At 36.3% G+C, this 27,155-nt stretch overlaps 1 protein-coding gene across 4 annotated transcripts in view; it reads left to right on the top strand.

Annotated features, from left to right (window-relative positions):
- LOC106879926 (exocyst complex component 4) overlaps window positions 1-27,155 on the top strand; it is a 321,255-nt gene that overhangs the window by 220,941 nt on the left and 73,159 nt on the right. For 2 of the 4 annotated variants that reach the window (XR_016244258.1, XM_089362567.1), the window contains exon 18: window positions 21,840-21,857. The exons of the other annotated variants lie outside the window; for them this stretch is intronic. Coding sequence is in view for 1 of the 2 variants with exons in the window: in XM_089362567.1 (XP_089218693.1) it covers window positions 21,840-21,857 (18 nt within the window). In the remaining variant the exon portion in view is untranslated. The remainder of the gene's footprint in view (window positions 1-21,839; window positions 21,858-27,155) is intronic. 4 annotated transcript variants of the gene reach the window in all.

Raw genomic sequence — 27,155 nt, 5'->3', positions numbered from 1 at the left:
ACAACGAAAAAACCCTTATGATGTAAATATGTTCATCATTCAAAAGACGATGAAATTATTAGGAAAAGTCTGAAGGCTGTTTTGCGTAACATTATTAAGTGTACGTAAATTTCATCCGTCTAATTGGCTATGGAAATGCTTGTGCCAAACAACTTTTTGCGCTGCCCTGATTATACATAGCAGGGTAATCCCTTTTCGCAGGAGCTAGGACAGCAATTTGTGATGAAGCAATTGCTGGCGATCTGTTGCTACACAGTTTTGCCAGAATTCTATCAGATTAGGCAGAAGATGTTGATGCACCATTTTGCATTATGTTCAAAGTAGCTTCTGGAATGTGGTGAATTGCTGCAGTCTATTGCTGTCATTTTAAACCGGTTGCTTTCGTTCCCCAGCAAACTCTCTTCTTTGGAGGCATAATCTATGCATATATTAAACAGAACAACAAAAGTTATAATAGATGGCAAGGTCGGTACTTTTCACAAATCTGTAATTTTTCAGATTAACACCCGCACGATTACCCAACCCTAATCCTAAACCTAATCTTAACACTAACCCTAACATTAACCCTAAACCCTAACCCTGACCCTAAAACCGTAACCGTAACACTAATCCTAACCCTAGCCGTAACCATAACCCTAAACCCTAACCCTAAAACCGTAACCGTAACACTAATCCTAACCGTAACCCTAAACCCTAACCCTGACCCTAAAACCCTAACCCTAACACCCTAGTGAAAATCGTGGTATATTTACAAAACATTGACGAACATTAGTTATATTTTACTGAATGATTGTGTACTTGCACGTGTATGCGTTTGAGAGAGCGAGAGAGGGCGAGAAAGGAATAGAGGTAGTTAAAAGTTTTCTTATGACGTCTTCTCTTCACTGCCTATTACTTCATTAGAAATCTATGGATGCACTTACGCACATAATAGAGAAAAATGAAACAAATATGGACGACTTGCTCCGAAACACTACCGAGTGGGGAACCCTTCTCAAAAATAACCCGCAGTTGTTTCCTTCAAAATTCCTACATGCTCGAAATGTACATACATTAAGGTATATTTGTAAAAAATTTCATGAAAACATATTCATTTTCCTGGCAGTTAAGAGGAATTTAAGTGGAATTTCCGAAAATTGTCCTCCACCCCCCTCCCAAAACACTTTCACCAAAAATTCTTGTATATTCGGAATCTACATAATAAATAATATATGCATAGAAAATTTTATAAAAATATATTCATTTTTCTGAAAGTTATGACCTTCCAAAGTCGGTGGGTACAACTCTGTAGTTATGCCACATTGACGAACGTGAATGATTGTGTTTACTTTCACGTGTATGCGTCTGAGAGAGCGAGAGAGGAAGAGGGGGAGATAGAGAACGGGAGTAATGTGTATGTTGTTGTCACAGATTATGTATGTGTGGTTGTGTGTCTTTTTGTGTATCAATGTTATGAAAAATAGGTAAAGAATACTGAGAAGATAGTTTAATCTATGACGTTGCATGTATCACTTTCTCTCTCTGTTGAGCGCGTGTGTAAGAATGCTGTTCCAGGTAGAAGGGAAGAAATATAAAAGTTGCTAGAAACGACAGCCAAATCTCCCTTAAATCACACAAAGTAAACGGAATTTTAAAAATCTAATTAGTATACATACCTTATTAGTATTTCCTCCTAAGTTCAATATACTCTGGGAATGTACTTAAGCACTGGAAAGTTCACATCGAGAAAATTCCATTGATGTAAAAAATTTTACGAAAAAGTGGAAAATGTGGATTTCTATAAACTTTTAAAAAGGCTTCACACAGACACACAACTTCAGCTTTATATATTAAGATAAGAGAAAAAATAAGTTCAAAAAGAACAATTCAAACTTTTTGAGAGATCCAAAAAGAGAGAAAAAATGATTTCTAATAAAGATTCATCATATTCATAAAAATCAGCCAGAGCAAGTATTAAGAATATGAAAATAATAGTTGAAAAATTTCATTATAGGTATAAATTTTGATTCAACATCTTTTTTCTCCATTTTTTATGTTTATGGTATATTTATATCTATAACGAAATTTTTCAAAATATATAGATGTGTGTGTGTGTGTGTACATACTCTCTCTCTCTTTTACTCTTTTACTTGTTTCAGTCATTTGACTGTGGCCATGCTGGAGCACTGCCTTTAGTTGAGCAAATCGACCCCAGGACTTATTCTTTGTAAGCCTAGTACTTATTCTTGCCCAAGGTGCCACACAGTGGGACTGAACCCAGAACCATGTGGTTCTTAAGCAAGTTACTTACCACACAGCCACTCCTACTTACATATATATGTATATATCTACTACATATGTGGGAATCTGTGTGTGTGTTTGTTTGTAGCATTGTTATCTAAATCCTCCTACAATGTTTTATCGATTTTGATGAAACTTGCCACATGAGTAGAACTCAAGTCTGGAAAACTAGTGACATATTTAGATTGTTGAAAAAATCTATAATAGGGGCCCTGGAAGGGATTCTTATATCTACTACGTAAAGCTAATATATTATTTTTAAACATCCAAGGGAAATAACCCATTCATATTCGTAAATTATTTCGTATAAATTAAATTGAGTATGCATATTTCTTAGTATTTGAACTATTTGAGTTATTTTCGCAATTTATCCAGTACAATGCTTGAACAAGTAAATACTATTTTCCTAAACAATAGATCCACTTATTTCAGTTAGTGACTTATTCATGAATATACCAGCACTAGCGCCACTGAGGGTAATATTCTCTGCGAACGCACAAAAGCTTTTTTCAGAGTTATTTACTTTGAATTGTTATTATCTCATATCTGATTAGCCTGTTATTACATAACATGCTTCACAATTTTAGTATACATACCTTATTAGTATTTCCTCCTAAGTTCTATATACTCTGGGAATGTACTAAAGCCCTTTTCGGGGCGAATTTATTTGAATTCTTACTACCGGATAATTAACTTCATGTTATTACATAACTGGCTTCACAATTTGGGTATTCATAACTTATTGGGAATTCCTAAAAACAAGATCCTGTGTAAGACAGTTCAGTATTCTCAATAAATGCACAAAAACCGTTTTGAGGGCTACATACTTTGTATTGTTGTTACTGGATTAGCTAAACAATTATGAGAATGGAACCAAGGGATAAGCCCCACTTTCCTGGGAATTACCGGGTGCATCAGTATATGGCATATATGGGTACAGGACATCACAAAATGAAACAACATCAAATACGTCCTGTACCCATATGCATATATATATATATATATATATATATATATATATATATATATATATATATATATATATATACACAAGGAATGAAGCCAGTATGCTCCGTTGGATGTGTAATGTCAATGTGAATACCCGTCAGAGTGTAAGTATCTTGAGAGAAAAGCTGAACATTAGAAGCATCAGTTGTGGCGTGCAAGAGAGACGATTGCGCTGGTATGGACATGTGGTGAGAATGGAGGAGGATAGCTGCGTGAAAAAGTGCCACACCCTAACAGTTGAGGGAACCCGTGGAAGAGGTAGGCCCAGGAAGACCTGGGCTGAGGTGGTGAGGCAAGACCTTCGTACATTGGGCCTCACCGAGGCGATGACTACGGACCGAGACCTTTGGAAATGGGCTGTGCGTGAGAAGACCCGGCAAGCCAAGTAAGATCGTTGCCAGTGCCCCTGGACTGGTTCTTGTGCGGGTGGCACATGAGATGCACCATTTTGAGCGTGGCCGTTGCCAGTACCGCCTGACTGGCTCCTGTAGGATTTTCGAGCGAGATCGTTGCCAGTGCCCCTGGACTGGCTTGTGCGGGTGGCACATAAAAGACACCATTTCGAGCGTGGCCGTTTTCGTGCGGGTGACACGTAAAAGCACCCACTACACTCTCTGAGTGGTTGGCGTTAGGAAGGGCATCCAGCTGTAGAAACTCTGCCAAATCGGACTGGAGCCTGGTGTTGCCATCCGGTTTCACCAGTCCTCAGTCAAATCGTCCAACCCATGCTAGCATGGAAAGCGGACGTTAAACGATGATGATGATGATGATGATACATACATACAAGAGAGGATGTGTGTGTACGTGAATGTAGTTTATGCACGTCCACAAATTAGCATGCATGTCGCTCCAATTTTAGGAGGTGATGTGTCATGACATTATGTGCATTTTCGCCAAATATTTCTCAGAGACAGCCGCGTATAGCTGTAAAAATCGATAAACTTTTACCAATTTTGAAGCTTGTTGACATGGCGAAGTCAAATCTGTGCGTACGCGCGTGATGGAGAGAGAGAGAGAGAGACAGACAGACAGAGAAAGAAAGAAAGAAATAGTGTGTTTGTGACAGGGGGGAGATACAGTGTTTGCTAGCGTCCAAAAAAAAAAAATGAGAAAAGTGTTTAAGGCAGACAGAAATCAAAGCAAATTTTTCTAAGCAAGACAGTGTTTACTTTGCTAGCGTCTAACAAAAAAAAAAAAAGAACCAAAGAACGAAAAAGTGGAAGAGAGAGGCAGAAAGCGTATTAGGAATGAAAATGTAGTTAAGGAAGACAGAGTAAGTGTAAAATGTAAAAGGCAGTATATATATATATATATATATATATATATATATACACACATGTAAGTATTTACATATATGTATATATGCATATATATAAATATATATTTTATTTATATTATATATTTATATATATGTATATATATATATATATATGTAAGCACATATGTATGTATATATATATGTATATATATATATGTATGCACATATATTTGTATGTATATATATATGTGTGTATGTGTGTGTAACTTTTGATCAATAAACAAACAAATTGAACCACATTGGTAGATTATTTTTTAAAACAAAACATGACATAACATTTCTTATGACCATTTCTGCTTCCAATGTTAGTCGGTACTTACAAAAGAAATTCCGAAAATAATATTCGTCTTCTTCATAGTACATTTGACCTAGTACATGGGGCTTCATTAGTGTGAATACAAATGCCTAAAATAAAATAAATGAAGGGAAGAGGGAATAGGAAAGAACAAGACCTCGAGAAGAGGCCAAAAGGTTCAATATATTAAAATCATATCACCTTGCTGCATGGAGCTTTGAAGTCGATAGGCAAAAGAGAGAACTAGCAGTGTCTAGGGAAATATTTACGGGTTATTTCTATATAAAAGGGGAACCTTTAAATAGTGAAATGAAGTTAGTACTACAATAAGACAAGAAATTTCAGTATATCTAGAAAAAGAATAGTACTTATGATATCGTAAATAGGGCTAGTTAATATTTATCCAAAAACAAAAGCGTTGGGTTCTTATAATGGTGTACTTACTGAAATATTGTAGAGACCACCACCAGTTGTCCGCAATGGAATTGACCAAAGTCTATCCATCTCTACAATTGGTGAATTATATTTGAACCAAGGCCAAAAGTTAAGACCATTACAGGGGATATGTAAATAAAGACGAAAACGAACCAGTAAATAAAGGGTGCAGGTGAGAAGACTGTGATGTAAGTGGTACGAGGCTGCTTACATCCTTCTGCAATATAACATAAATAAGAATAAAATGAATAGATAAAATATTATCAGTCAAACTACAAAGGAGACAATTAGTACAAGTAGAATTACCTACAAAAAATAATGCTGAATCTTACATCCTAGATAACCAGTAAAATTCCAAGCGATGGTAATATTGGACGAACAAGTTAATGTGTACATGTACCTAAATAAATTCTGCCCCATAGGTACACGGATGAACAAAAGCACAAAACTACGAACATTTAAGTGATTAAAAATTATGATTAAAACATGTGCTAGTTACTACCTTGTTTACAATCTCCATGTCCCAACACAGTTTACTAAATCTTAATATTTATTATATTATCATAAAAGTTAGGTTGTTCATATCAATGAATTTATTAATTCTATTAACCCTTACATGGGTACTGCCATACTGGGTCTACCACCAAATTACACTTTCAATCATATATAGTAAACCCAAGTGTACTAATATCTCCTGGGAAGTCAGCTACTGCAGTGTCTAAGTGCAGACCCATGGAATCTGGGGTGGGGAAAGGTAACATTAAGTTCATTAAATTAAATTCTACAGTGGAGTAATGTTGTTCCTAAGTGGGTAGGACTATTAGTGTCTACTTTAAGTGAAGGTAGATCAATATGCTGGTAGAAAAATTAAGTCCAGTTTACAAGTGTCAACAAGCTCATCCATAGTATAAAAGGTACTGGAAAATAAAAAAAAATTAAATGAAAATTTGTTACCGGAGGTCTTAACATTGGGGTTAAATAACTATGCCCTCTGTGTTCTCAATTAAGTTCATAATTGAAATATCTGGCATTTCCTAAAGTGAGGTTTCCTGAGGAGAAATGGCTTAATAAGTATAAAATGTAGGTAGTTGTTATGAATGGGAGGTGGGATCTAAACTTAGAATTTTGGTGGAGAGATAGGAGTATTATTATAGAAACACTTGCAAGAGCCCCGGAATATACTACTAGCAAACTAGCTTTAATTAAGGAGTATATATATGGCCTTCAAATTAATATCAGGGGCTACTATTTCTATGGTGAGGGGTTCTTGGTGCTATTTTGGGCACAAGGGTTTCTAATGTTATTTATATTTAGTGATGGTAAACCTCCCCTTGTGCAGGCAAGCTTTACTTCTCTCTTTCCTTAGGTTCAATAGTGGGTGTTGTGCTGCTAGAATGAAAAAAATTTCATTGATGCAAAGATAACATTTCCTGTTTTTCACATTGTATGAAGGTGCAAAGGCGAGGACCTCCTTCATGCCACTTATATCGCAGTCTTCTCACCCGCACCCTTTATTTACTGATTTGTTTTATTCTTTATTTACATATCCCCTGTAATAGTCTTAACTTTTGTCTTTGGTTCAAATATAATTCACCAATTGCAGAGATGGATAGACTTTGGTCAATTCCATTGCGGACAACTGGTGGTGGTCTCTACAATATTTCAGTAAGTACACCATTATAGGAACCCAACGGTTTTGTTTTTGGATAAATATTAACTAGCCCTATTTACGATATCATAAGTACTATTCTTTTTCTAGACATACTAATAATTCTTGTCTTATTGTAGTACTAACTTCATTTCACTACTTAAAGGTTCCCCCTTTATATAGAAATAACCCGTAAATATTTCCCTAGACACTGCTAGTTCTCTCTTTTGCCTATCAACTTCAAAGCTCCATGCAGCAAGGTGATATGATTTTAATATATTGAGCCTTCTGGCCTCTTCTCGAGACCTTGTTCTTTCCTATTCCTTCTTCCCTTCATTTATTTTATTTTAAGCATTTGTATTCAGTCTCATGAAGTTCCATGTTCTAGATCAAAAGTGCTATGAAGATGACGAATATTATTTTCGGAATTTCTTTCTTAAGCACCAACTAACATTGGAAGCAGAAACGGCCATAAGAAATTTATGTCATGTTTTGTATTAAAAAATAATCTACTGATGTGAATCAATTTGTTTGATTTTTGATCAAAAGTTTTCTCCATTTTCTGATTATTTAAATTTGATTCCTGATAAACTTTTCTTTATTCTGTTGTTACCTGTACCCTATGAGCATAGTGTGTCTGCATACCCATGCCTAGGGATAGCACAGGTAACTGGTACCAATAGTAAATACAGATATTTTATCCCTTAGTCAATTACTACAACCACTAACTCTGCTATATATATATATATATATATATATACGTGTGTGTGCGCATATATATATATATATATATATATATATATATATGTTAAATCTCTGAACGAGGTATTAACAGTAACTGCACGACAAGGTGAAGTATATTTGCCACTTAAATATGGCTGACCCCTAAGGGTGGATGTTACTGTTGCTTTTAGCCCCAGGAGAACATCTCCAGCTGGCTATTGACACACATCTGTGTCCTGTCTGTATTTGCAAAGGGAAGTCATCCTTCCCATCTTGATCTGCGATACGTACAGACTCAAGTTTCTGAGTATTTACCCGTCCTCAGCGTACGACAATCGCCTACCTTCGATGCGAAAAATGTCCCGATGCAAATACATATATCTTTTTCCAGTGAAATTATTCACTGATCTCGAAAAAGTGAAAACAAGCAATGTTAAATCTCTGAAGGAGGTATTAACAGTAACTGCACGACAAGGTGAAGTATATTTGCCACTTAAATGTGGCTGACCCCTAAGGGTGGATGTTACTGTTGCTTTTATATTTGTATATATATATATATATATATATATACTGTTGCTTTTATATTTGTGGATTCCTTACTGAGAACATATTTTTTTCGTGGTTAGATGATTCCGCATCTATTTCTAGCATATAGGAATCCACATTTGCTCGTCATTCCTCTTATTTTTGTATGTAATATAATTTTAATCTTCAGATTTTTTTAATATGCTAGACCACTGGTTTTAATTGATTAATGTCAATTTCTACCTTCATTAATAAATTTTAAATAATGATGTTCTCTAACCGGTAAATTAGCTGCAAAAATTTATTAACTGCAGAATTATTTCCAGACTTAGCACGCCAGGTTGAAGACATTTGAAGGGATACACTGAATGTAATTTGCAGAACTCTACATGTGTTCCCTTACGGGTGGTCGGCTTGTGTCTAGTTCTGGGAATTATATCTCAAATCGACAGACTTACGCTGACATTCCTGCAGATATTTACTTATGTAAATTTTAACAGGTGAAACCATGGTACGTAGGTTAATCGTTTTTTAATTTAGTATTTTTTCATTTGTCTTGCCCGTTTACAGTCTGTTGTGTCGCTAAATTTTTTACTGAGAACATATTTTTTTCGTGGTTAGATGATTCCGCATCTATTTCTAGCATATAGGAATCCACATTTGCTGGTCATTCCTCTTATTTTTGTATGTAATATAATTTTAATCCTCGGACTTTTTTAATATGCTAGACCACTGGTTTTAATTGATTAATATCAATTTCTACCCTCATTAATAAATTTTTTATATATATATATATATATGTATGTATGTATGTATGTATGTATGTATGTATATGTTTGTCTTTTATCTTTTATGGATTTCAAGCCAGAGGCTGATGCCTTACTGGTGCACCACCTTTACTGCATCTGGGGATTTTTCTAGTATTGCTTCTGGTGAAGTAGTGAGCTGGACGTTGCCACTCTTCTTTGTGCTTCCTGCCGTGATGTGGGTTCATCTGGTATTGCAGATAAAAACTGTCTAGACAATTTTTGAAGACTTCCATGTCTATACCTTTCAGTTGCCTGATGTTCTGTGATAGGGCATTAAACAGCTGTGGCCCCTTGACTCTGAAGCTATTACAATATTGGGTTCATATCCTCAATGGAGAAGATTGGACCTTTGGTACTGTGCAGTGCCATCCAGTTTGGGGATTGTTGTAGATTTCGATTCCGAAATTTGGAGCTATACCCTCCATTATTTCCCATATGTATAGCACTGCATGTCTCTCATGTCCCCTCTCCAGGGAGTAGAGTCTCAGTTCCTTCAATCTCTCCTAGTAGCCCATGTGTTTTACTGGTGTTGGATTGCTTCTAGAAATTTGATACATACATATGATTGTTTCGAACAGTGATATTAACATGTAAGTAACATGGTAGAATAATTAAAATTAATTTGATTAAATTAAATTAATTATCACTGTTCTCGTCAGTACAAAAATTATACAATAGGAATTATTATTATTACAGAAAACTTGATGAAGGAAATGGCAGATAACAAAATTTGGATATACATATTTTATCCTTATGGAAAATTTGAGAGCATACTAAAGAATGTTGTTGAGTCTAGTTGTGTTTTAGTTTATACAAAACTAGACTCAACTACATTCTTTAGGATATCTGAATTTTGTTATCTGCCATTTCCTTCATCAAGTTTTCTGTAATAATAATAATAATAATAATTCCTGTTGTATAATTTTTGCACTGATGAGAACAGTGATGTGTATTTAATTTAATTTAATCAAATTAATTTTAATTATTCTACCATGTTATTTACATGTTAATATCACTGTTCAAAATGATCATATGCATGTATTAAATTTCTTTTTTTATTTCAACATCTCTATTTTTTAACATTCTGGTTGAGTTTCTATGGGATACCTTTCCATAAATTCTCATAACACACCATATACATGTAATAATAATTTCATATTCGGAAAAAATCTTACGCCAGTAAGATACCAGTAAAATATGAACAGTCTTTGTTAGAAATCGTCCTTTGGGACCCTCGAAAGTAAAAGCTGAAATAAAATTCAACCTCTCCACATGTATGTATATACTAAAATATTAAATATATGTACAAATTGTATAGAATATAATGTGTCTTGAATGGCACAACAATGCAGAGTGAACTATAATAACTGTTATAATTTAATTATCCATAGTCTGCTAATTGACAGTACCTTGGTAGATAAAGCAATCAAGAGTATGAAGACAAGGAAAGCCCTTGGTCCATCAGGAATCACTGCAGAGATGCTCAAAATATCTGGCAGTGTTGGCTATAGCCTAGTCACTCGTACAGTTAACCAGGTGATACACGAAGGAGTCATACACAATGACTGGTGTAGCAGCACCGTAGTCAACTGCTACAATGGTAAAGGTGATGCTTTAGACACAAACAGTTACAGAGATATCAAGTTGTTGGACCAGGTAATGAAGGTCACTGAGAGGGTCATAGCTCAACTAATTAGGGAGAGAGTCAGCTTAGATGAGATGCACTTTGGGTTCGTTCCTTGGAAAAGCACCACTGATGCTATATTTCTGGTAAGACAGCTGAAGGAGAAATACCTAGCCAAAGATAAACCTCTGTACATGGCTTTCGTTGACATGGAGAAAGCCTTTGACAGAGTCCCCCGCTCCCTTATCTGGTGGTCAATGAGGAAACTAGGGATAGTTGAATGGTTAGTGAGAGCTGTGCAAGCCATGTACAGGGACTCTGTCAGTAAGGTGAGGGTTGGCAACCAGTACAGTGAAGAATTCCGGGTAGAGGTAGGGGTCCACCAAGGTTCATTCCTCAGCCCCCTCCTATTTATCACAGTCCTCCAGGCAATAACACAGGAATTCAAGACGGGATGCCCCTGGGAGCTACTTTATGCTGATGACCTTGTTCTAATTGCTAAGTCACTATCAGAACTAGAGAAGTTTCAGGTGTGGAAGCAAGGATTAGAATCGAAGGGCCTGAGAGTCAACCTAGCTAAAACCAAAGTCTTAATAAGTAGATAGGCAGACAAACCACAAATCCCTTTAAGTAGATGGCCCTGCTCAATCTGTAGAAAAGGCATAGGTAGAAACTCCATAAGTTGTACCAAGTGTAAGCTATGGGCACATAAGAGGTGCAGCAATATCAAAGGAAAGCTAACTGGGAAGATAGTTTTTGTATGTGGCAGATGCTCAGGAGTAATAAACACTGAAAATGTGCAGAAAACAACCTTTGCCACATTCTAATGAGAAAAACTACAAGTAGTTGATAGCTTCCGCTATCTAGGTGACCAAGTTAGTAGCTGAAAATGTAGCTGCTAGAATAAAAATAACCTGGGCAAAGTTCAGAGAGCTCTTACCTCTGCTGGTGACAAAGGGCCTCTCACTCAGAGTAAAAGGCAGACTGTGTGACGTTTGTGTACGAACCGCCATGCTACATGGCAGTGAAACTTGGGCTGTGACTGCTGAGGACATGCGTAAGCTCGCAAGAAACGATGCCAGTATGCTCTGATGGATGTGTAATGTCAGTGTGCACTCAACAGAGTGTAAGTACCTTGAGAGAAAAGTTAGACCTAAGAAGCATCAGTTGTGGTGTGCAAGAGAGACAATTGTACTGGTATGGACATGTGGCAAGAATGGATGAGGATAGCTGTGTGAAAAAGTGCCACACCCTAGCGGTTGAGGGAACCTATGGAAGAGGTAGACCCAGGAAGACCTTGGATGAGGTGGTGAAGCATGACCTTTGAACTTTAGGCTTCACCGAGGCAATGACTAGTGACCAGGACCTTTGGAAATATGCAGTATGTGAGAAGACCCAGCAAGTCAGGTGAGTGCATAATCTGTGGCCTCTGCCAGAAGTGTAGCCACCTCACTTATTCATATCTTTACTTCATTGGACACTAAAGTCTGCTTGCAAAGACCTGTTGAGGCAAGTGAATTGAAATCGAAATTGAACCAAATTCAACGACTGGCACCCATGTCAACTTCTCCTTCATTGGACACTAAATTCTGCTTGCGAAGACCTGTTGGGGCAAGTAAAATCGAAATCGTAATTGAACCATATTCGATGACTGGCACCTGTGCCAGTGGAGCACTAACAGCACCATCTGAATGTGATCATTACCAGAGCAGCTGTCTGGCTTCCATGCTAGTGGCACGCTAATAGCACCATTTGAGTGCAATCGTTACCAGCGTCACCTTACTGGCACTTGTGCCGGTGCCACATTAGAAAATCATTCAAGTGAGGTCGTTGCCAGTGCTGCTGGACTGCCTCCTGTGCAGGTGGCACGTAAAAAACACCATTTTGAGTGTGGCCATTGCCAGTACCGTGTGACTGGCCCTCGTGCCGGTGGCACGTAAAAGCACCCACTACACTCTCTGAGTGGTTGACATTAGGAAGGGCATCCAGCTGTAGAAGCTTTGCCAGATCAGATTGGAGCCTGGTGCAGCCATCCGGTTCACCAGTCCTCAGTCAAATCGTCCAACCCATGCTAGCATGGAATGCGGATGTTAAACGATGATGATGATGATGATGATAATGTAATAATAATATTTTGGAATTCAAAAATTCCTTCTTCAGATATCACTTGGAATTGATTGAGTCACTCCTATAATCAGTTTTCCAATGCTTACTGAATTTTTTTTTCCTGGAAGCGTCTCTGCAGTGGTCTCACAAAGCTCCTTCTGGAATTCCTTATGAGAATTGCATGAGGGCAGCCATGTCTCAAGCTCGTGTGTATTGGCACATCCGCAGTGCTGCTTCTAAGTTATGTATTATACATGCAGTTTCTTTTTTTTCTTTTTTTTTTATATAATACACGAGCATTTTATCAAAAATGAACCTACACGCATCCAGATGTAGCTAAATAATATACTGATTGCCAACCTCCAGCTTGTTGTTAATTTGGGGCCCCAGTCTGTCTATGAGGATAGCTTCTTTAATTTTTAGATAACTCAAATTTGTTTCATTGGCTTCAATTGTGATTGTTATGCTTTTATCAGTGTTCCGGCATCTGTCTAAATGTTTTCTGAAGGAGGAGGCTCTTGTGTTCAGATGTTCTTTGATGCGAATGTGTAATGGTCTTGTTATGCTACCCACATAGAACTTGTTGCATTTGTTACATTGTATTTTATACACAACATTTACCCGTTGGCATAAATCTGTGTCACAGGCGAGGCAGTTAGCTAGTGTGCATTGATTGCTGTCTCTTGCTCGTTTCTTTATTTGGTGTTTTCTCAAAGAGGGGCTGGAGTGGGCTAGTTGTATGTCTAATCCTTCTCTTCTTATGGCTCTTCGGATGGCTGTAGTTATCCTCTCGCTAAAATGGTGTATTTTAAGGAAGCATATGTTGCTGGGTTTTCTGTGTGTTCAGCATGTTAGTCGTTTTGGGTACTTAAGCTGATTTACAATGGATATAGGGTACCCATTGCTTATCAATATCTCTAAGACGCATGTGGTGTGGCTCCCCTTGTCCTCTGTCCTGCTGCACTTGCTCTGGATGTGTGCAAGTTAATTTCTGGCATATCCTATTTTGGCACCGAGTGGAACTGTACTGAACAAACATATATCTACTGGCTGCTTTCCTGTAGAACTCAGTGTGGATCTCTCCTTCTTCCATTATTTTCAGTTGGAAGTCGAGTAGCGATAGGGATCCAGTATTGTTGGGATGTTTTATAGTGAACTGTATGTTCATATCCATGTTGTTGAACATTATGAATATTCTGTCTGCCTCATTACAGGAGGATGTGTCATCTACGTACCTGGTGAAGAAGGCACATAAGCAGCAGATGTTGAGTGCTCAACGTTCCAGATGGTTCATATAGTTGATGGCTAGTAGGCCCGAGAGACTGGATCCCATGGGGAGACCTGTTGTCTGTCTGTATATGTGATCATGGAAAGAGAAGTAAGTGTTGTCCACGATGATGGACAATAGTTGATGTATATCAGCTGCAGCGAGTCCAAAGCAGTGGATGTTGGATGCTACTATGCAGTCAGTCAATAGGCTGACTGCCGAGTGTGCTGGTACCATTGTGTACATTGAGACAACATCAAGACTGAAGGCATATCTGTTTTGCGTGAGTTAGTCTGGGGGCAGGTGGCGCAGTCTTTTGATGACTTCGTCGGAGTTGTTGACATGTCCAGGAAAGGTGGAGAGTATGAGTTTCAGGATGTGTGAAAGTAGCCAGGTCTATTTTATATAGAGATCCTTCCATGCTGGAGAAGATAGGTCTAATCTGGATTGTGTTGCTATCCTTGTGTGTGTTAATGAGGTGATAGAATCTGGGTAATCTACTGCTCTTTGTGATGAAGTTGTTCTTGTATTTGCTATGTAGTTGTCTCCATCTACAAATTTCGGTCCTCAATCCTGGTCGCGGTTGTATCTGTCACTTCAGAATATAGTCTGTCATTGCTTAAATGTTCCAGTGCCAGTCTATCATAAATTTCACAAGAAATCATGCAGATTTCTTCCCTTTTGTTTGATGGTAAGTAGCTAAGGTTTTTGTAAGATGTTGGAGATAGACTGTTTCAGTCTGGATAGTTTGTGGTTAAGTTCTCGGTTAGTTGGGGGTGGATGGAGTACATGGGATTTGCCGAGTGTGTTGTTGTTGTTCTTCTTTATAACAGGTAGCCATTTGAGTTGGTAGGCTGTTCGACAAAATTTGGCTTCCAGTTTGAGTAAGATTTTCTCGTTCAGCTGTTGGCTGAAGATAAATTTAGAGCCTAGACTGAGAAGTTCTAGTTCTACATGGGAGAGTGACCCACTCAAGTCTGTGACTAGGGATTTTGTTGTTGATGGTGTGCTGGCATCATCAGTGTTAGTGTTATCTTGTTTGGTGGATGTGTCCTGTTTATCTGTGTTGGTGTAATAGGCCAAGTTGTGGCAGTATTTGGTACAAAGCTACAGGAATTTAAGTTTGAGGTATTTCTTCTCTTGGTCAATGTTGTGGTGGTAGCATCAGTCAATAGCTGCAGTTGTTCTTTGGTATGTAGGTTCAGTGGTTGACATGATGCTGGATATTATTTCAGAGAATTTGCGTGTGTGCTCATGGATTTGGTGGTGTAGGTAGTGCATGATTTTTCTGATGATCAATGTATGCACGTATTTCAGTGATTGTCGAAGGGTAAGGCTGTGGAAGCATGTGGGTAGATGTATGTTCCTGATGGTGTTGGGAATTATGTTGTTTTTTAGGCAATGTTTAAGAAAGTTTATTTGGCATCCAATTTTAGCATGTTTCTCCGATAGCTTGATTAACTTCCTAGTGGTTGAAAACTCAGCTTGGCCTAGACGTAGAGATAGGAGAGTATTGTAGTTCACTTGAAGCATTGTGTATTTGTAAAATATAACGTGTCTTGAATGGCACAACAATGCAGAGTGGACTATAATAACTGTTATAATTTAATTATCCATTGTCTGATATAATACTATTTCGGAATGCAAAAATTCCTTCTTCTGATACCGCTAGGAATTGATTGAGTCACTGCTATAATCAGTTTTCCAACAGTTACTGAAATTTTTTTTTCCTCAGAAGCATCTCTGCACTGGTCTCACGAAGCTCCTTCCAGAATTCCTCATGAGAAGTGTGTAAGGGTGGCCATATAATTATATAAGGGAACAGGAAAAATCCTGCTCCAGCATGTTGTAAGAATATGCCAAAAATCATTATAAAACCACCTTCAGCTTCTGCAAAAATACAGGTTGTAGACAAGCAAATGAAAAATACAAAATAAAACTCCACAGTCAATTGTGTCCAATTTCGAGATTATAGCAGTAAAATAGCTTATTTCTCATCCTCAGCACAATATTCAAAGAAACATTCACAAATGTCTATTCATACCCTCACGTAACAAATTCGTATGATCATGTGCAAATATCTGCACTTATACTTCAGAATAAAGTCAAATTTTTACCTTCAGTTCAGCCGCGTATTTTTTAAACCGAAATAGCCCCAAAGAAATGCAATTCCAATCTGGAGAACAAATATTTTATTTATTCATATAAACAAGGATAAAGTCATGTAAATGATAATATCGAGTGACCAACATACTATAAAACCATGTGGCTAAATTATACTGAAATAATTATATATATATAAATTATATAATTATATAAGGGAACAGGAAAAATCCTGCTCCAACATGTTGTAAGAATATTCCAAAAAACGTTATAAAACCACCATTAGCTCCTGCAAAAATACAGGTTGTAGACGAACAAATGAAAAATAGAAAATTAAACTCCACAGTCAATTGTGTATTGGTCCAATTTCGAGATTAAAGCAGTAAAATAGATTATTTCTTATTCTCAGCCCAATATTCAAAGAAATATAGTCAGAAATATTTATACATACCCCTGTGAAATACATTAGTACTATCATGTGCAAATATCTGCATTTACAGTTCAAAATAAAGTCAAATTTTTACTTTTCATTTCAGCCACATATATTTTAGACCGAAATAGCCCCAAAGCAATGCAATTCCGATCCGGAGCACAAATATTTTATTTATTTATATAAACAAGGATAAAATCATGTAAATGATAATATCAAGTGACCAACATGCTATAAAACTGTGTGGCTAAATTATACTAAAATAATAATTATACATATAAATTATATAATTATATAAAGGAACAGGAAAAAACCCTGCTCCAACATGTAAGAATACGCCAAAAAGCGTTATAAAACTACCTTTTGCTCCTGCAAATGAATTGACAAGCATAATATATATTTCTTATCATTATACTATTATAATTTTGCTACTTGAAAAAGTAAGACCTATCACCAAAATTGCTGGTTGTAGATACAAGCATCACATGTGTGGAACTTTTGATCAGGTGATGGCAATATTCAAACACTTGTTGGCCGCCATCATATATGTATGCATGTATGTATATATATACATGTGTGTATGTTGTAGGGTTGCATACAAGTATGTATGTACATTATTTACATTTGATGGATATTTGTCCTCATCTTGTTTGTTGTTAACACAACGTTTCGGCTGATATACCCTCCGGCCTTCATCAGATGTCTTGGGGAAATTCGAACCTGGGTTCTCGTTCTTAAGGTATTTTAAAATGGTATTATTATTATTATTGTTATTATTATTATTATTATTATTATTATTATTATTATTATGAAGAAAAGAGAGAATGAAAGTAATAAACTGTCTACAGTCTGTCTACCCTATGTGAAAGGCCTCTCCGAAAAGATACAAAAGATATGCGGCCCATATAACATCAGGACAGTATTCAAGAGTAATACAACACTTTGCAAATATCTCCTTCAGGTAAAACCACCAATAGAAGAGAATATGACCAAAAACTGCATGTACTCCACCCCATGCAGCTGTGGTAGATTATACAAAGGCGAAACATGCCACCCCCTCAAAATAAGGGTAGAGGAACATCACAAAGCTGTGACACAAGGAGATATTGATAAATCGGGTATAGCTGATCATGTATGGAAAAATGGAGACCACCTACCCCTGTAAGATGAAGTTAAAATAATAGAGAACACCACTGGAAAATACGAAAACTAAAAGAAACAGCACATATGCTAGGACACAACACCCTCCTAAGCAGACTGAGTGTAGATATGAATAGCATATGGGAACCGGTATTGAGGAAGGATAGGAAAATATTAGATTTATAAGCCCTAAAATTCACTCCATGATTGCCGACGGGCATATGGCGTAGTGGTAAAAAACACGGGCTACTAACCCCAAGATTCCAAGTCCGATTCCAGGCAGTGACCTGAATAATAATAACAACATCGAAAAATACCCTAGAGAACCCAGGTTTGAAATTTCACCGAGACACCTAATGAAAGCTGGAGGGGATATCAACAAACAATATGAGGACAAATATCCGTCAAATGTAAATAAGGTACATAATTCCTCATCTCTTAAATATAGAACTGTATTATCTAATCAGTATGGAGCTGACATTAAACTTCACTGGAGACATATAGAGAAACTAGCTCGTCAAAAAGTAGCTTGTCTTTCAAACCATCTAACTTTCCTGTGTAGATGTAGAGACTCAAAGCTAATACCACCTGGCTTAAATATAATGACACCAGTGGATTCATATAAAGCTAGAAGAGTAGTGGAAAGAGCAGAACATGCCCTCATCCACAAGAGGATCCATTACAACCATTCAAAAAAACATCAACTAAATAACGAAATCAAAGAGACATTATCTTCATTACTTAAGATAACTAAGATGATAGAAAGAGAATCGAACAAGATCTAGAAAAGTTGTACATGAGAAAAATTTGAAATGGTGAAGACACACCAGATTAAGAAGTTTATGAAACTCAAAGATCAAAGAATGAAGAATGAAGTCCATCACTCACCTATGAAAGCAGTAATTAATGTAAGTAGCCGACATCTAGAAAGATCTGAAGAAGCAGTACTAAACAAAGGTCTCAACTTCGCAACAACCATCAAGCGCATTCCATACTTGGGCATAATAGCCCCTATTGAAGAGATAACCATAAAGATACCAAAAGCTCAGGGCGATAAACTAAGATTGAAAGTGAGACAGGTACTGGAAAAAATGAAACGTCCCAAACCAAACATCACTAAGGAAGAAAAGTTCGCTATCAAAAGACTAGAGTGACAATTCCATCATAATACTTCCTTCAGACAAGGGAAATGTTACAGTGGTGATGAACAAGTTTGACTACTCTGAAAAATTGGCAAGTCTTATAAGTGATGTTAGCTACAGCAAAGTAAAGAAAGACTCAACTCTGAAAACAGAGAGGAAGTTGGCACAGATCTTGATCAAGAACAAGGATCACTTTACACCAATGAAGTACAGACAACTGACTCAACACTACAGTAAACTACCACACATGTACGGTCTCCCTAAGATTCACAAGGATGGTATTCCATTAAGACCTATAGTGAGCTGTAGAGGTTCAGCATGTCATCCACTGAGCCGCTTCCTTGTGGATATAATCAGTCCATTAGCAAGAAAGTCAACATCATACATGAAGAATTCCACCCACTTCACAGAATTGATCAAGGATACCCCCATTGAATCCAACCAGATGGTGAGTCTAGATGTGATAAGTCTGTTCACCAAAGTTTCAACTGGTGATGCACTATCGGTGATTCAAGAAAAACTAGTGACAGGCACCCATCTAAAAGAACGCACTAGTATACCAATAAGACACTTGATGGAAATGTTGACTTTCTGTGTAGAAACTACCTACTTCAGCATGGACACTGATATATATCGACAAGAAGAGAGTTTAGCTATGGGTTTGCCATTATCACCGATAATAGCCAATATATACATGGAATACTTTGAGAATTTGGCTTTAGGATCAACACCACTAAAACCAACCCTATGGCTGCGATATGTTGATGACACCTTTATTCTCCGACCCCACCAGGAAGATGTCCAAGTGCTGTTAGATCATGTGAACTCAATAAATTCATCCATACAGTTCACCATGGAAAAGGAACAGAACAATCAGCTGGCATTCCTGGACGTATTAATAACACGCACCGAGTATGGATTCAGGACATCCGTATACTGCAAGCCTACCTTCACTGGACAATATCTTAACTTCAATTCCCACCATCCATACAGTGTTAAGAGAGGAATTGCTCAGTGCCTAAAACATCGAGCAATGAATATAAGTAGCGATTGTGATACCCACCATGAAGAAATAATCAAGCTCAGTAACAATCTATTAAGCAACAACTACCCCAAGAACATACTATCTACTCCAATTATGAAGAAAAGAGAGGATGAAACCAATAAACTGTCTACAGTCTGTCTACCCTATCTGAAAGGCCTCTCCAAAAAGATACAAAAGATTTGCGGCCCATATGATATCAGGACAGTATTCAAGAGTAATACAACACTTTGCAAATAACTCCTTCAGGTAAAACCACCAATAGAAGAGAATATGACCAAAAACTGCATGTACTCCACCCCATGCAGCTGTGGTAGATTATACAAAGGCAAAACATGCCACCCCCTCAAAGTAAGGGTAGAAGAACATTGCAAAGCTGTGACACGAGGAGATATTGATAAATCAGGTATAGATGATCATGTATGGAAAAATGGAGACCACCTACCCCTGTGGGATGAAGTTAAAATAATAGAGAACACCACTGGAAAATACAAAAACTAAAAGAAACAGCACATATGCTAGGACACAACAACCTCCTAAGCAGACTGAGTGTAGATATGAATAGCATATGGGAACCGGTATTGAGGAAGGATAGGAAAATATTAGATTTATGAGCCCTAAAGTTCACTCCATAACTGCCCACGGTCATATGGCGTAGTGGTTAAGAGCGCGGGCTACTAACCCCAAGATTCTGAGTTCGATTCCAGGCAGTGACCTGAATAATAATAATAATAACATCGAAAAATACCTTAGGAATGAGAACCCAAGTTCAAAATTTCCCCAAGACACCTGACGAAGGCTGGAGGGTATATCAGCCGAAATATTGTGTTGACAACAAACAAGATGAGGACAAATATCCGTCAAATGTAAATAATGTACATAATTCCTCATCTCTTAAATATAGAACTGTAAGTATGTATGTATATTATTGTGTGTATATATGTGTGTTTGCATGTATGTAAAAGTATCTGTGTATACTTTTCTTTTGACCTGATAATTGTGCATTGTTTGTAAACAAAGTTCATCATGCAACAAATGGAGTCATTTGTTTACAATCATCCAGAAAAGCATGTCTAGATCTTGTGCGCTTCATTGTTTGAAGGACTGCAGGAAATATTACCTTACTTGACTACAGGAAGAGCATCCGTTCACAGAAAAATCTACCTCAGCATAGTTACATGTGGCCCATGGAAGCACAGGAAAATGAAGATTAAAATGGTAACATGGTGGTGTGCATGTGTTCAAATGGCTCCAATGTCTCTTCCTCATGTTCTTTATTTAGTTTCAATAATTACTCTCACTCACCAACTCCATGCAAGAAACAAAGGTGATGAACAAGCAGAAAATAACAAAGAGTAGCTTTAACTGTCTAGCAAAATATTTTTGTTTTATTGTTTCCTTTTTGTTTACCTGTTTTAAACCATAATTATTATATTTTGTTATTAAATCTTGTAATTAAATTGTGTAATTATTTCTCTATGTATTGTTATTATATGTGTGTGTGTAGATGTGTGTGTATGTATGTATGTACATAAATAATACAGAATGGGACAAGAACACAAAACATCCAGACAGTTAGGTGATACAAGAAAGGGACAACAAAACATCCAGATAGACGATACAAAGAAAACACGGACAGGTCATTCAGAGTTTTCTTTCTTCAGTCGAGATCCAGATTATCCTTGCAATTTCGGCTGGTTATTCTTGATATTGCAAGGATAATCTGGATCTCGACTGAAGAAAGAAAACTCCGAATGACCTGTCCATGTTTTCTTTGTATCGTCTATCTGGATGATTTGTCCCTTTCTTGTATCACCTAACTGTCTGGATGTTTTGTGTCCTTGTCCCATTCTGTATTATTTATATATATATATATATATATATATATATATATTTACTTTCTCTTCTGTCCTTTGTGCATCACTTCGTGCTGCAATTGTGCAGCGAACAAGGAAGAGTGCAGTAAGTGCAACATATCTCATTTTAGTTTTGGTGCCCAAGTCATTTTAATTATTAAAAAGACTGAATTTTAAATTAAAATTTAGTTGACCATTTTTGACAATGCTTTTAACTTGTCCCGTCCCTCCCCTTCTGTGTGTATGTGTGTTGGCTGGTTGGTTGATCATGAATAAGGATATGCTGTGGTTGATTTGTGTGTGTGTGCATGTGTAAATGTACTTGCTTTTATGTGCATACCTGTTTGCATTTCTGGCAAATCATTGCTCATTGAACTGCTCTAAATGTAATGGAAACCAATTTCATTTTTTATACAGAAATTAATTGTAGATACATGCATATATGCTACATTCTACAGTATTCCGTATGTTGCAGAAGGGAAAATCAGAAGTCCTCTTCTCATAATAATTTCTTAACATTTGACATTTGAGTCTGTTTGGGCATTGAAGCTTCTAGTTTTTATACAGTCATCTATGCCACTGTGTGACTTTTTTATATCATGATCTTCTGATGCTGTAGAACACAAAATGTGTGCTGTTGCAGAGGGGAACAGAAAATTTCCTTTTTCTAAAGCTTTAATTTCACTTTTAAGATTCTCTGAATCTTGAAACAATATAAAAAAACTAATTGAATGCTGAATTACAATATTCTGTGTTTGTCAAAAAGATAACAGAAAGGAATCCTATTCTTTCAGGTTTTCTTAGTGGAATGGCAGCTTGTAGGACAGTATACTGTTGCGGAGGGGAAAATGTGCCCACTTCAATAACTTGCTATAAATTTATACTGCAAGTGTATCAACAATATACTTTAATTTCCAAATTTGTTTGAACAGTGCAAAGTTTTCATAAATTTCTACAAAGTTTGGAGCAAATCTACATTTAGCTTTAAAATGGGAATCTAGAAAATGAATATATACAGTAGTGTATTTTGGAAACCTGGGTCAACATGGCTTTGTTGAAAGCATAGATACTGCGCTTTTTGTGCTTCATTTCATCAGAAACAACTACATATGATGCATGCTCAAGTTTGTCTTCTTCGCCCTTGAAGTAAGCCATGGCAGTGAAGAGAGTGACCATGTTACTGGACCAGTGAGCTGCCACCACTTCTTTCTGGTGCTTCAGTTAAAAGTTTTCTGAAAAATCTTCTTGAATGATCACTTTACCAGTTTTCAGGGGTTTTTTTTGGGGGGGGGAGGGACTTGAGCTCTTCAAATTGCTGCTTAATGTTATAAATGTGTCTACTGAATGGCTGTAGTTGCTCCACAAGATCTTCTTTTGCCTCAGCAATTGTGCATTTCTGCAACAGCTTTCTCACCAGTTACCCACTTATTGTAAGATACCATGAAATCTTCCATTAGCATCAGTAAACACTTCATCTTCTGTTCAGTAACTCCACATTTTGAACATTCTCTATCTGCACAACATATCTGCTCAAGACTGCAGACTGTTTGCATTAGGACTTCACACTTTTTCTGCAACAGACTCCCCCCCCCCCCCCCCCACAACAAAAAAATACTTATGTGTCTTAGACTGGACATCTGGCCATTTTGAAAACATTATTGAGTAGCTCTGGCCTAAAAACATAGGTTCTGAAATGCAAGTTTAGAATTGGCCATTTGTGCGGGAACTATCAAGACTTAAGGGCCTTAAAATGTTATGGAGAGGAAAATCATTTATTGAACAAGTAACACTGTTGTTTCTCCGAAGCAGATTTAGGTTTTCAATATTACTGAATATCTCTTTCCTTGATGAGTCCATGTCCCAGTACTTTTAACCAGTTAAAGATTTTTCTGTTTCTCTCTAGTAAAAGAAAATGCACTTTCCCCTTCTAAATGGCCAAAATTAGGAATTATGAAAATTAAGATAATTTATGCATAAGCAACAGTAGACTGAGAATCATTTTTCCTGTTTTCACAAACTATGACTATTATGCAAAAAATTAATAAGAAATTTTTTCCAAATAAACAAACTTTATTTTTGATTTTTGTGTGAACAAAATACTGTGGAATAGCCCATATAATATATCCTTTAAGTTCATTTTTTTAGTATGTGTATAAAAGCTCCTATTTTATTGTTAGCTACTACCTAATGATACCAACTTGCAATAGTAGTTTTATGGGGTTGTACTGAGCTGTACAGATATAATGTTGGATAAATATAGCACTAATAATAATAATAATAATAATAATAATCCATGGATGGAATTTATAAATACTTTAATACATTAAAATATTTATAAATTCATCCATAGATTATCATCCTCATCATCTTCATCATCGTCGTTGTCATCATCATCATCATCATTATTATATGTTTATGTATATATGTTTAGGGCATTCTGTTTTGCGACTATGATACTGCTCTGCTTGATTTTATCTCCTATATCTGTAAAACAACTTCTCTGTCTTTTATTTTCTCATCTCTTTGTTTCACAATTTTATATATTTATGATTTTTATTTTTGTTGTTATACATTGTGTTCTTGTAGTTTCACACACACACACACATATGCACATGCGTGGGTGCCCAAATGCACATGCAATAATATATGGCACTAGGCAGTGAGCTGACAGAAATGTTAGCACACTGGGCGAAATGCTTACCTGCATTCCATCTGTCTTTACATTCTGAGTTCAAATTCCGCTGAGGTCAACTTTGCCTTTCATCCTTTTGGGATCAATAAATTCAGTACCAGTTATGCACTGGGGTCAATCTAATCAACTGGCCCCCTTCTCCAAAATTTCGGGCTTTGTACCTAGAGTAGAAAAGAATAATGTATAGCACAGTCATCACCACTACCACTATCACTACCTCTATCATTATTATAAGTATTATTGTCAGGGTTGTGAAGGAGGTGATTTGCCAGAAATGCTAGAACATTCCCAAATATAAGTACAATAACTGATTTCCCACTTTTATTTCTATTTCCTTTATTTCAATCTAAGTTGGAACCATGTCAAAAACAACTAAACCAGTCATTTTTCCAGTGTTGATAAAATAAATCCAAATCAATTATTGATGTTTGATTCTATTGTATTCCACTTGAAATATGTAAACTTATGGTCAATGGTTAAAAGAACTCACAGTGTGACAGACAAAATACTTTGTGATGGGTAATCACATCCCTTAATCTTCTTGTTCAAATCCTGCCAGTCACATTTACATTTTATTATTCTAGGACTGATAAAAACCAATTCTAGGTTTATACATGCACCCAACCAAACTTTGAGGTCATGTGCCAATGAGCTCAAATTTCACTGAGGTCAACTTTGTCTTTCATTCCTCTGAGGTTGAAAAGATAAAGTACCAGTCAAGTACTGGGGTCAGTGGTATCAAGTATTCTTCCTTCAAATTTACTGTGCCAAAATCATAAACAATTATTGCTTTGCCTTTGATTATTTCAAGGTCACTAAAAAAGTACCAGTGAAGTACTGGGTTCAGTGGTATTGACCTTATCCCCTCCCCTCAAAATTGCTAACCTTGTGACTAAATCAGAAACCATTACTACTACTACTACTACTACTGAAGTATCACTGTATCTGTGATTTACTGCCAAATATTCAATTAGTTATGTTTTTGTTCATGAATCTGTCTCTCTTAAGTTAGTTATTATCAAGCTGTCACCATCCCATCTTATAGTGTATGCACATAAAATTGTATATACATATGTAGGGCTGTGTGCATGTTGCAGAAATATGTGAGTAAACAGAATGTAGGAGTGGTAATAATAATAGTACTTGTTGTTGCAATGATAGTGGTGGTTGTAGTGAGAGTGACAGTGGTAATAGTTGTGGAGAATGTTAAATTACAAACACACACTTTTCTGTTGATACACTCACACTCTTTATATTACACAGGTATATACTCTCACATGCAGGAATACTTACTTTTATATGTATTCACATTACCATATAATTTCACACACACATATGTCATTTAATTACTGTTGGAAAATTATTTTGCTTTGCATTCTATTTTTATTGTGTTGATTATCAAACTTTTATAACTGCTTCAGGTAATTAAGTAATTAGTGTAATTCTGACTTCTAACTATTCATATAACCATTAATTGTACTAACCCCTGGTAAGTGAGGATAATCACTGGTGTGTGTGTGTGTGTGTGTGTGTGTGTGTGTGTGTGTGTGTGTGTGTGTGTGTGTGTGTGTGTGTGTAATAGCTAGAATTACTAACAACAAGTGGCTCAAATTATGTTGTTGGTGTCTCCAATCAGAAGAACAGAGACAGTTATTTTACAATTATCATTTGTTATTTGTAATTCTAGTTAAATTTCAGGAGAATGGTAAAGTTGGTTAAACTAAACATATTTAACAATGATTTAAACCTGATTAAACTAAGACATTAAATCTGTACTTCGAACCAATTAATTTACTTCCTGTAGCATATATTCATACCTTTGGTTAAATCAGGTACCACCAACCTTTTTTGAGCAGTTACATGATTTATGGCTCATTATAAGGCTGGCCACACTCCTAAAAAAATTCAAGATAATTTTTTGTTGAAGGTATTTTCACTACAGCTACTTTCACTATAGAGGACCATAGACAAGCATTTTCCTAAGAATTTTAGTGTGTTTTTTTTTCCCTCTGAAAAAGATTCTTTTTCTATAATTAAAAAATTGAAGTCTTGGGTGATATTATCACTGATGACAATGTGATTAACATATCCAGGAATAACTGAAAGAAAAAAACGAATACATGAAAAAAATTAGTGTATTAGATATGACTATCTGTATGATCCATGTATTGAGGAAAAAAACTGTATTTTTCTGACCATTAAATAATTTCATTGGTCACTTTTAAATTGATTTATATACTCTATCTGTTCTTGTAATAAAATTTGTTTCTAGTTTATTCATTTGGCTATACAAAAGTTACATTTTGGTGGGAAGAAAAAATATATCTCTTCTGAGAAAAAAATTATGAATACATTATTTACATTATTTATATTTGACGGATATTTGTCCTCATCTTGTTTGTTGTTAACACGTTTCAGCTGATATACCCTCCAGCCTTCATCAGGTGTCTTGGGGAAATTTTGAACCTGGGTTCTCATTCCTAAGGTATTTTTTGATGTTGTTATTATTATTATTAAGGTCACTGCCTGGAATCAAACTCGGAATCTTGGGGTTAGTAGTCTGCGCTCTTAACCACTACGCCATATGCCCATGTTTCCCATTTCTAAAGCCAACAATTTTAAATGTTGAAAGTGTTATCTTGAATGAAAGGTTACAAAATTCAAGAAGGATCATACTTAATCATTGTTATATATGTAGTTTAGTTGAACTGT

This window comes from Octopus bimaculoides, chromosome 14 (assembly GCF_046866305.1).
Source record: "Octopus bimaculoides isolate indiv1 chromosome 14, ASM4686630v1, whole genome shotgun sequence".
Classification (NCBI taxonomy): Eukaryota; Metazoa; Mollusca; class Cephalopoda; order Octopoda; family Octopodidae; genus Octopus; species Octopus bimaculoides.
The sequence above is the reverse complement of the archived record's forward strand: the minus strand, read 5'-3'. Positions and strand labels throughout refer to the sequence as shown.